Source organism: Microcaecilia unicolor, chromosome 11 (genome assembly GCF_901765095.1).
Source record: "Microcaecilia unicolor chromosome 11, aMicUni1.1, whole genome shotgun sequence".
In the NCBI taxonomy this organism is placed as follows: Eukaryota; Metazoa; Chordata; class Amphibia; order Gymnophiona; family Siphonopidae; genus Microcaecilia; species Microcaecilia unicolor.
Window position 1 is genome coordinate 151,266,892 of NC_044041.1, and position 12,149 is coordinate 151,279,040.

The 12,149-nt window shown below is 46.6% G+C and overlaps 1 protein-coding gene across 3 annotated transcripts in view; it reads left to right on the plus strand.

The window, feature by feature from the left end:
• The window catches only part of EXOC3L2 (exocyst complex component 3 like 2), a 419,752-nt gene that overhangs the window by 268,622 nt on the left and 138,981 nt on the right, over positions 1–12,149 (plus strand). For all 3 annotated transcript variants that reach the window (XM_030219236.1, XM_030219234.1, XM_030219233.1), the window contains exons 10-11: positions 1,274–1,396; positions 5,692–5,847. In XM_030219236.1, coding sequence (XP_030075096.1) covers positions 1,274–1,396; positions 5,692–5,847 — 279 coding nt within the window. The remainder of the gene's footprint in view (positions 1–1,273; positions 1,397–5,691; positions 5,848–12,149) is intronic.

The window sequence follows — 12,149 nt, forward strand, 5'->3', positions numbered from 1 at the left end:
GACGTGTTAATCTTTAAAATATTCATCTTCCACAGTCCACAGTATACAATAGTCATAACTTCAAAGCAGACAAATTCAATCCTCTTAAACAGCTTTGAGTCGGCTTTGAACTTTAAAGTGCTTTCAGTCACCAATATTGTCATTCATAATGTGAACACTCCCTTGGCCGACGGGACGCCTTTTGCCATTCAGTCGGGCTTCATCAGGGTCAGGGAGGGAAGAAACAGCATTATGAAACACTGGAAGTAGCCACAAAACAGACTCATCTTTATCTTTAGCACCATTTTTGAAAAATGAGTCTGTTCTATGGCTACTTGCAGTGCTTCATAATGCTGTTTCTTCCCTCCCTGATCCTGATGAAGCCCGACTGAATGGCAAAATGGGTCCCGTCGGCCAAGTTAGTATTCGGATTATGAATGACAAGATTGGTGACTGAAAGCACTTTAAAGTCTCACTCACATGCAAAAGTAGTGACACGGGCTGCAAATACTGCAGCAGGACTTGTTTATCCACTTCTTCCCTAGCTGAGATAAATTTATCATTTCTCTGACCTCATGTGCAACTTTCTTTAAATTAGTCACCTTATACTCTAACTCCTCTTACCCTATGCTGTGTATTAAAATGTTCTATAACGTACTGTGTTGAAATTGTAAGTAGTGTACTATGTTATACTTTGTATTGTTTTTTGAATATTTTTACTTCTGTAATTGTCTATTGCTTATCGATGTTTTCTTACTGTACACCGCCTTGAGTAAATTATTTCAAAAAGGCGGTAAATAAATCCATCTGATGTTAAACACGCTGACTTGTTTAACATTCTTATTTTTTAAATTTAGCTTTTAAGGTTATATAGATTAGTACATTGTTTTCGGTGCCCAGAATAGAAACTTTAGATTTGAAGGACAGGTTTTGTTGAAAGGTGCCCAATTATGTGTGTCATACCTGTTAGCCAGCTTTTTTCTTGATTCTTGTTGCCACTATGAAATAGCTTGCAGCTTGAGGCACAGAAACTTGCTAATTTGGCATTAGCCATGTTTAATACACTTTTTTTCGAAATAATTGCTTAGGTATTTGGCTCCTTGGTTTGACTGAAAATATTTTAATATTCTGTTTTTAATTTCTTTCTGTATTGATGTATGTAATATGTTGTACCACACCATCAGAGTTTGTCAGACATGTAATAAATGTTGAGATAACTGGAAGGTACTCCAGCATACCCTCACTTCAATGTGCAATTTAGTATATAACTTTCTCTGGTCTGTACTTCTTCCAGCCCTACTTCAGTAAACTGATGAAGAGGAAGTGGCTGAGTAGCCCAGAGGCTTTTGAGAACATCGTGGCAATCCTAAGAGAATACTCTGAGAAACTGTGCCGAATGAGCTTTCAGCCATACCAGGTACTGTTATGTGAAAGAGGGATGCAGGAAGAGAGGTGACAGATACCAGCATGTTGGGCCTTCTCAGTCTCTCATTCTAAACTCTTGCAGACCCTCTTCTCATCCTTTTCAGTCTCTCATTCATCATTTCTCTGTGATGTTTGTGAGCCCTTGAGAATCACCCAACCACCTCTGGGTAGACTGAGTCCCCTCAGAACTAAGAGTGCTCCCAATAACTGGACCGGACCACAAGTGGAGATGAACTGAGGCAGCTTTATTAGCAGCAAAAAACAGAGAGCTAAAAGGGTAGCCAAACGGCACAGAAAGGAAAACAGTCTAACCTAGCTGAAGCAAGGCAAACATAAAACATAGAATAAGGTAAAGTAGAACAGCCTAGCTGTATCATAAGCAGCCTAGCTGCGCATCTCAATACTAGCGAACACAATGCAAAGCATAAAGTATACAGTAAAGGTAAAGTAAAACAGCCTAGCTGTATCATAGGCAGCCTAGCTGCGCTTCTCAATAATAGCAAACACAGTGTAAAGCATAAAGTATACAGTAAAGGTAAAGTGGAACAGCCTAGCTGTCTAGGGAAATCAAACATAAGCAGCCTAGCTATGCATCTCAATACCAGCGAACACAATGCAAACCATAAAGTATACAGTAAAGGTAAAGTAAAACAGCCTAGCTGTATCATAAGCAGCCTAGCTGCTCTTCTCAATACTAGCAAAGCATAAAGTATATAGTAAAGGTAAAGTGGAACAGCCTAGCTGTATAGGGAAATCAAACATAAGTAGCTGCGCATCTCAATACTAACAGAGCAATACAAACATATGGCATACAGTAGAACACAATAGACTAAGCAAAGGGCCCGCACTAGCGGGACAAAGACAAACAGGTAATACTTGGCTGACAGAGGAAATACCACTAGTGGTTCAGGAAAGGGTTCATTCTGTCAGTACACTCAGAAGAGCCACGGAACAACCGCGGCAAGCTCCCTCAAAACCAGAGTGGAGGAGAAGCAAAACAATGAGAAAAGAAAGACTCTTAAGGACCTGCACCGCAGGTGGAGGCAAGAACGGGTCCCTGTGCTCACATAAGACTAGGGATGTCACCTAAGACAAGCAAACAGTCACTGAGGCGCCCGAGCAGAATGCTCCCAAGGCTAGCAAGATAAAGCAACAAAGCCCAAGCCATTGCTCCCACAGAGCTGCCAAGAAGTCCCAATTTTTGAGAGGGAGATTTTAGTGCATGCCCCCCAGCCCTAACCCACTTTGCATTGGCTCCACCCACTCTACATGAATCCACCCCCTGGCACACCTCAAACCCGCGGCCATTTCAGAAAATATTTTATTTAATAACCTAATACCCTTTTTGATTTGTTTTCAGAGGCCAAAACCTCCTGCCTCAGGTCAGTATAATGCTATTATGGTATCATCTCCTGACCTGAGGAAGGAAGTGTTGGTTTCTCAAAGCTAATCAAAAATGTTTTAAAATCAGTGAAGGTATCACCTTATTTTCTATTTTGTGTTTTATTTGCATTTATTAAACTTTATTAACACAGCTGACACAATACTTTATCCTAAATTAAAAATAAAATTATTTTCTTTACCTTTATTGTCTGGCCATTTACTTTTTCTAGTTGTGTTGCTCCCAGTCTCTTGATTCTGCTTTCCTTTGTCTTTCTCTTGCCAGGGTTTCCTGTCCATTCATCATTTCTCTCTCCTTTTTCTTTGTTTTCTTCAATATTTTTCTGCCTCTCTCTCTCTCTGTCCAGGTTTAATTCATTCTTACTATCCATTCTTTAATTTCCTTCACCTACCTATGGCTTTTCATCTTTTCCTCACCCTTGTTCTCCACATGCCCCTTCCTCTTATTCTCCAGTCTTTCACTACTCTGTCCTCTCCCCCTTTCCATCCAGCAGCTCCCCTCTTTCTCTCCCCATCCTTCCAGTGTCTCTTTCTGCATCCTTCCATCCAGTGTCTCCTTTTTCTCCCTACCCTCTCTTCTGATCCTTCCATCTAGTGTCTCTCTCTCTCTCCCCCTCCTTCTATCCAGTGTCTCTCTTTTCTGTTCAGTGTCCCTTCTCTCTCTCTCCACATCCTTCCAGTCTCTTCCCTTTCTCTCTGCTCCTCTCTCTGTCCCCGGAGCGGAGCAGGAAGTCGATGTCAACTTCCGGCTCCTCCAGGAGCAGAGAGAGGATGAAGCTTGAAGGCTGCTGCGGCTTGCTTTTTTTATTTTGGTCGCAGCTGCTGCTGCTGCTGAAGAGGAGAAGCAGCAGTGGCCAGGAAATTAATACCGGGTGGAAGTGGGAGCTGCTGATGGTGTCTCAGCGGGAGACTTTCCTGCTTTGGCGGGAGTGCTGGAGATGACCGGCTGAATGCGGGAGACTTGGTAGGTCTGCTCCCAAGGCAAGCAAGGTAAAGAAGCCAAACCTAAGCTGATGCTCCCAAGGTAGAAGACTCAACGGCCCTGCACAGCACCCAAGGGCCATGATCAGCCCTCGTGGACCCCTCCGTGCTCCATGCATAGCTCCCTCGTCCAGAGATACCTCACGACGTGGCCTCAGCTGCTGCACCTGCAGCATTCCCAGTCATCCAGCCCTCACAATCCCAAACACAGCTCAAAGCCACTCGCTGCATACAGCGAGTAAGGACTTAGTGGGCGACTGGAATCTCAATTGAGGCACGTGAGGCTCTGCACTCGCAGGCCTGGCAGCAGGATTCACTGGACCCAAATAAAAGTGAAAGCTGAAGGCAAAGCTATTACTCCTCAGAATGACCAGACTCGAAAGCAGACTTCACAGGAACACAGCTTAAGGTGAAAGCTGTAGGCCAAGCTTTACTCCTCAGGACTCCCAAGCTTGAAAGCAGGCTTCACAGAAACACAGCACAAGGAAAGCTGTAGGCCAAGCTTTTACTCCTCAGGACTCCCTGGCTTGGAAACAGGTTTCCACAGGAACACAACATAAGGAAAAGATGTAGCAAAACTTCAGGCTACAGCCTCACAAAGAAACAGAGTTGGAACTAGCAATCAAGGGTAATTGCCAAAACCCTGAGCATTCTCAGAAGCCAGCTTAAGAAGTGCTCAGTGCTGATGACATCACTAGTTTGGCCTCCACCACTCTACAGTGACCCCACAGGTCACTGACTGGAACTGCAGGTAATTTTAGTACCGTGTTTCCCCGAAAATAGAACATCCTCCGAAAGTAAGACCTAGTAGAGGTCTTGCTGCAATTTGAAAATATAAGGCCTCCCCCGAAAATAAGACCTAGCAGGGGAGGCCTTATTTTTCGGGGAAACATCGGGTCACCCCCCCCCACCCGAGATCGCCGGCTCCCCCCCTCGATCAGCAGCTCCCCCCGCCCTCAGTCGCTCCCGGAACTAACCTCTTAACCGCTTCCTTTCACCTTCGCACTCGCCGCAAGCAGCAGGGCTGGCCACTCCTTCCTTCCGTGTCCCGCCCTCGCCTGACGTTATGTTACGTCAGGCGAGGGCGGGACATGGAAGGAAGGAGTGGCCTGCCTTGCTGCTTGCGGCGAGTGCGAAGATGAATGGTGAAAGGAAGCATTTAAGAGGTTAGTTCCGGGAGCGACTGAGGGCAGGGGGAGCCGCCGATCGAGGGGGGGAGCCGGCGATCTCGGGTGGGGGGGTGACCCCGATGTTTCCCCGAAAAATAAGGCCTCCCCTGAAAATAAGACCTAGCAGGTCTTGGGGAGCAAAATTTAATATAAGACAGTGTCTTATTTTCCGGGAAACACGGTAGGTAAGAAGGAGGAACACAGCACAGACGAGCAAGGCACGGATGTCGGCAACGACGACCGTGACATTCTCCCTGTCTCCCTCCCACTTTTTCACAGGAGTAACAGGTGACATGAGGAAGACGGGTATTTTTTAGGTTTTAAGCAAAATCAAAAATATGTTTTCTCAATCACAGCTTCCTCTATTTTTTCCTTCTTTACTGTAGGTTTCATGAAGTTTGTCTGTGTTATTTATGAGTCAACTAGGTGACAAGCTCCATGGAGCAGGGACTCGTATGTACACAGTGCCATGTATCTCTAGTAGCACTATAAAATTAAGGAGTAGTAGTGAATGATGTACTCAGCTCTCACTACTTTCTCATTTGTTTTTTCCTTGATTTTTCTTTCTGTTTGAGTCATTCTTATTTCTAGCTTTCCCTTAGTCACTTTCTCTATTGCCCACTTCTGTTCTCTCTTTCATTCTGTCTTTCCAGCTTCAAGCCAATTCCAGCTTCTCTATTAAAACTAAAGCATGCTCGTGGCCATTACTGATATTCTGTTTCTTACCTGGCCATAGGCCCTTGTGTGGGAGCTGCACCGGCAGGTGCTGCTGGAGTATGTTCGGCCTCTGCTGCAGGCAAAGATGGTGTGCAACTCTGCAAAGACCCGGGGCAAAATGGCAGCCAAGCTCAAGCATGAGGCACAGCAGCTTCAGGATCTCTTCCAACAATTGGTGAGCATACAGACCACCACTGAATCATGATGAGTGGGCAGCCAATCAGCTTAACTGGGAACAAGGATTCTCCAACCACTACCACCACCATCTCTTAAAAGGATAGTTTGAATTTATCAAGTGGATCAGGCTGTCTGCTCTCTTCAGTAAAGGCATGCAGCCACCTCTGAGAAGCAAACAAATTTCTTGGTTGAAGTAATATTCATTGAATTATGATTGGTTGAACTAATTTATGTTGAAAACCACTTTTGTTTCCACCTTAGTTTTCTAAGTATGTAAACCAAGGCTGTGGAGTCAGTAAACCAAACCTTTGACTCTGACTTCTCTGTTTTTCTACTGTCTGACGGGGGGGTATTAGGTGGTGAACATGTTTTGCAATAACAGATAGCAAAGCAAATTCCTGTGGACAGAAAGAAAAACCCGTTTTTGGACCCATGTGTGATTTTGCTGAGTTGGAGAGTGGAGAGGTGGAACTGGCAATTTGTGAGAAATGGTGGAGAGTTCCTGAATACTTTGTTAACTTTGTGTGTTTGCCTCAGTATGAACCTTTTGATCCTCACATTTTCTGCCTTGCCTCCTCTGTGTCTCACCTCCTCGTCCATACCTGCTAGCACCCCCCCACACACACACACGAGCCCATCCTTTCCTCTGGCCCTCTTCCTCACCAAATCTCACTGTCCCCAAACCCCCACAACTCCCATTATACCTCCCTGCTTGTCCTCTGTCTCTCATTGTTCCTTTGTTTGTCTACTCCCAGTTTGTCACTGTACTGTGCTATAGCTATGTGATGACTGCTAGTGGTAGAAGAGTGAGTGCTTAGTGCTGCAGTAATCAGGACTGTGTTGGTGGTGGGAGAGTGAGTGTTTTGGGCAGCTGGTGTGGTTGCTGGTGCCTGGGTCTTAAAAGGTGCAGTAGGTGGAGGTGTGCACAGTGGTGTCTCTGGGGTCAGTGGATTGCACCTGTGGTGGTGGGACACCTGAATGTCAATCATGGATGTGCTAAATGCTTTGGTGGCTCACACCTTGCTGGAGTGTGGAGGAGAGACCCCAGAGGAGATATCCCTATCGGAGAGTATTCAGGCCCTAGATCCTCTTCCTGGACCTCACTGACCAGGAATGCCTTACTAGGTACTGCTTTGACCAGCTACAAACCCTCCTCCAGCCCAGGATTCGCAGGAATAATCCTTTGCCAGTCCACCTGAAAGTCACTGCCTCCCTCACCTTTCTGGCCACTGGCACTTTCCAGTCAATGCTAGCGCTCAATGCAGGCCTCACCCAGCCCACCATCTCCAACTCTCTTGCCTAGTTCGATACCTTCCTCACCCACACCTCACACTATATTACATTCCCCACTACCGCTCAGGCACTCCAGAACAACATGGCTCAGTTTTACAGCACAGACCACTTCCCTTTGGTCATAGGCCTCATAGACTGCACTGCACACACATTGCTCTCAGACCCCCTCCCCCCCACCAGGTACATGACACCTACAGAAAATCATATCACTCCATGCTCCACCCAGCCTCCAGCATTCGGAAATCTACCACAGGTTAGACCTTGGTGAGATTACCAGCAACTGGCTCCTAGGTAAGCACTACAGGGATTCCCAAACCCCATACCCCCTCCACCTCCAAACCTTCAACACACTCCTTCCCTCTAAGATGTCTCCAGAACCCACAACCATTACCCCACTTCCACAAGGTCACCATATCAGCCAATACACACCCATGTCTGTGATTTTGCTTCCCCCCACAGGTAATAAAGGCCATCTCCAGTGAACCTGAATCATGACTCCCATAGTCCACCCCCAAAGTGAGGCGGAGAAGGAGTACAACAAGAGACATAAGAGCACCCACACCATAATAGACTGGATCTTTGGCCAGCTCAAGAATCGCTTCAGATGTCTAGACCGTTCTGGAGGCCCTGAAAAGGTTGCCAACATGGCCTGCAGCATACTGCACTTCCTGGCTGGCCAGAGGAGGGACAGAAACCACAGCAGCAGCTGCCAGACCCAGAGAATGAGGAGCCCCCCACTCCCCGTGCCCACAGAGCTAATCAGGGAGCACACCAGCTGGGGGTCCCTGCCAGACAAGGACTCATTCTGACCAATTTTCAGTAAAGGTTAATGTACGATTAATTTGTGTGCTGCACCTCTGTAACATGCCCCAACACACAACCCCCTCTCTCCACCCACCCCCCTCCCCCTGCACACACACACCCCACCCCTCTCTCCCTAGCACACACCACCACAGCATGACACTGCCTCTTCTGCAACCTGAAAATCTGGCCACCCAATTGGCTAGGTTTCTGATCTGCTGCTGATAAACTCCATTAAACTTTGCCCATGTGCCCACCCATTCTCAGGGTTGAGGGGGACTATTTTATTTATTCATTGTAATTCCCTAAAAAGTTAACCCCACAATCATCAGAATTCCAGCATCTTTTAACCTTATTCCTGCCCTGCCCCTCATTTTGAATAGGCCCTGAGGTGGGGCCCTTCACCCTCTACAGGGTCATCTGTAAATTCCACAGGGTGGAGGGTGTAGGTTCTTCCAGTAACAGTTCCTGCTCTTCCTCCCCTGCAGGCAGCTCCTGGCTGGTGCCTATACTACTCCCCTGCCCTCTGCCCTGCTGAACACAGAGGAGAGATTAAATGAATTCTTTGCTTCGGTCTTCACCGTGGAAGGTTTGGGTAGGATACCGGTTCCGGAAATGGTATTCGAAGTTGACAAGTTGGAGAAACTTAATGATGTAATGGGGCAGTTCTACAAACTGAAGAGTAGCAAATCTCCTGGACCGGATGGTATTCATCCCAGAATACTGATAGATCTGAAAAATGAGCTTGCGGAGCTATTGTTAGTAATATGTAATTTATCCTTAAAATCGAGCATGGTACCAGAAGATTGGAGAGTGGCCAATGTAACGCTGATTTTTAAAAAAGGTTCCAGAGGAGATCCAGGAAATTATAGGCCGGTGAGTCTGACATCGGTGCTGGGCAAAATGGTAGAGCATGGATTAATGAGACATGGAGGCATATTTTCAAAGCATTTAGACTTACAAAGTTCCATAGGTTACTATGAAACTTTGTAAGTCTAAATGCTTTGAAAATGAGCCCCAAAGTCAACATGGATTTAGTGAAGGGAAATATTGCCTCACCAATCTACTACACTTCTTTGAAGGGGTGAACAAATATGTGGATAAAGGTGAGCCGGTTGATATTGTGTATCTGGATTTTCAGAAGGCGTTTGACAAAGTACCTCATGAAAGACTCCAGAGGAAATTGGAGAGTCATGGGATAGGAGGTAGTGTTCTATTGTGGATTAAAAACTGGTTAAAAGATAAAAAGCAGAGAGTAGGGTTACATGGTCAGTATTCTCAATGGAGAAGGGTAGTTAGTGGGGTTCCCCAGGGGTCTGTGCTGGGACTGTTGCTTTTTAACATATTTATAAATGACTTAGAGATGGGAGTAACTAGTGAGGTAATTAAAGTTGCTGATGACACAAAGTTATTCAAAGTGGTTAAATCGCGGGGAGGATTGTGAAAAATTACAAGAGGACCTTACAAGACTGGGAGACTGGGCATCTAAATGGCAGATCCCATCCCCACCAACCTACTTAACACCATCGCCCATACTGTCAATCCCTCCATCTGTCGCATCCTTAACCTCTCTCTCTCCACTGCAACTGTCCCTGACACCTTCAAGCACGCCGTAGTCACACCTCTCCTCAAAAAACCATCACTCGACCCTACCTGCCCCTCCAACTATCGCCCCATCTCTCTCCTACCCTTCCTCTCCAAAATACTTGAGCGCGCCGTTCACAGCCGCTGTCTTGATTTTCTCTCCTCTCATGCCATCCTCGACCCACTCCAATCCGGTTTCCGCCCTCTCCACTCGACAGAAACAGCACTCTCTAAAGTCTGCAATGACCTGCTCCTGGCCAAATCCAGAGGCCACTACTCCATCCTCATCCTCCTGAATCTTTCTGCCGCTTTTGACATTGTCAATCACGATTTACTTCTTGCCACACTGGCCTCATTTGGGTTCCAGGGCTCTGTGCTCTCCTGGTTCTCCTCCTATCTCTCCCACTGCACATTCAGAGTGCACTCTCATGGATCTTCCTCCACTCCCATCCCACTATCTGTTGGAGTTCCCCAGGGATCTGTTCTTGGACCCCTTCTCTTCTCTATCTACACCTCTTCCCTAGGCTCACTGATCTCATCTCATGGCTTCCAGTATCATCTTTACGCTGATGACACCCAGCTCTATCTCTCCACACCAGACATCACCGCAGAGACCCAGGCCAAGGTATCGGCCTGCCTATCTGACATTGCTGCCTGGATGTCAAACCGCCACCTGAAGCTGAACATGTCCAAGACCGAGCTCCTCGTCTTTCCACCTAAGCCCACTTCTCCTCTTCCCCCACTCTCTATCTCAGTTGATGGCACCCTCATCCTCCCCGGGTCATCTTTGACTCCTCCCTCTCCTTCTCTGCGCATATCCAGCAGACTGCCAAAACGTGTCGCTTCTTCCTTTTCAACATCAACAAAATTCGCCCTTTCCTCTCTGAGCACACCACCCGAACTCTCGTCCATGCTCTCATTACCTCTCATCTCGACTACTGCAACTTGTTCCTCACTGGCCTCCCACTCAGCCATCTATCCCCCCTTCAATCCATTCAGAACTCTGCCGCACGTCTCATATTCCGCCAGAACCGATATACTCATATCACACCTCTCCTCAAGTCGCTTCACTGGCTTCCGATCAGATACCACATCCAATTCAAGCTTCTCCTCCTTACTTACAAATGCACTCACTCTGCTGCTCCACCCTACCTCTCTACCCTCATCTCCCCCTACGTTCCTGCCCGTAACCTCCGCTCACATGACAAATCCCTCCTCTCAGTACCCTTCTCCACCATTGCCAATTCCAGGCTCCGCTCATTTTCCCTTGCCTCACCCTATGCCTGGAACAGTTCCTGAATCCCTACGCCAAGCCCCCTCCCTACCCATTTTCAAATCCTTGCTTAAAGCTCACCTCTTCAATGCTGCATTCGGAACCTAACCTTTCGAACATATAGGCTGCCCCAATCTGTCTGACCTATCTGATTAACTGTACATTTGTCTTTTTAGATTGTAAGCTCTTCGAGCAGGGACCGTCCTTCCATGTTAAATTGTACAGCGCTGCGTAACCCTAGTAGCGCTTTAGAAATGTTAAGTAGTAGTAGTAGCAGATGACGTTTAATGTGAGCAAGTGCAAAGTGATGCATGTGGGAAAGAGGAACCCGAATTTTAGCTATGTAATGCAAGGTTCCACGTTAGGAGTCATGGACCAAGAAAGGGATCTAGGTGTCGTCGATGATACGTTGAAACCTTCTACTCAGTGTGCTGCTGTGGCTAAGAAAGCAAATACAATGTTAGGTATTATTAGGAAAGGAATGGAAAACAAAAATGAGGATGTTTGTATCGCTCCATAGTGTGACCACCACACCTTGAATATTGTGTTCAATTCTGGTCGCCGCATCTCAAAAAAGATATAGTGGAATTAGAAAAGGTGCAGAGAAGGGCGACGAAAATGATAAAGGGGATGGGACAACTTCCCTATGAAGAAAGGCTAAAGCGGCTAGGGCTCTTCAGCTTGGAGAAAAGGCAGCTGAGGGGGAGATATGATAGAGGTCTATAAAATAATGAGTGGAGTTGAACAGGTAGATGTGAAGCGTCTGTTTACGCTTTCCAAAAATACTAGGACTATGGGGCATGCGATGAACTACTACTACTACAAATCATTTCTATAGCGCTACCAGTCATGCGCAGCGCTTCACAATTGAACATGGAGAAAAGACAGTCCCTGCTCAAAAGAGCTTACAATCTAAATTAGGACAGACAGACAGGACTAAGGGATAAGGGACTATTGAAGAGAGGAAGACAAGATAAAGGTTACGAGCAGGTGACAAGTTAGAAATTAAAAGCAGCATCAAACAGGTAGGCCTTTAGCCCAGATTTGAAGGCGGCCAGGGATGGAGCTTGATGTAATGGCTCAGGAAGTCTGTTCCAGGCATAAGGTGCAGCAAGATAAAAGGAACGGAGTCTGGAATTAGCGATGGAGGAGAAGGGTGCAATTAGGAGAGATTTGCCTAGTGAACGGCATTCCTGGGAAGGAGTGTAGGGAGAGGTGAGGGTGGAGAGGTAGTGAGGGGCAGCATAGAGAACGCACTTATAGGTTAATAAGAGGAGCTTGAACTGTATATGGAAACGGATAGGGAGCCAATGAAGTGACTTCAGAAGAGGGCTGATATGGGCATAGTG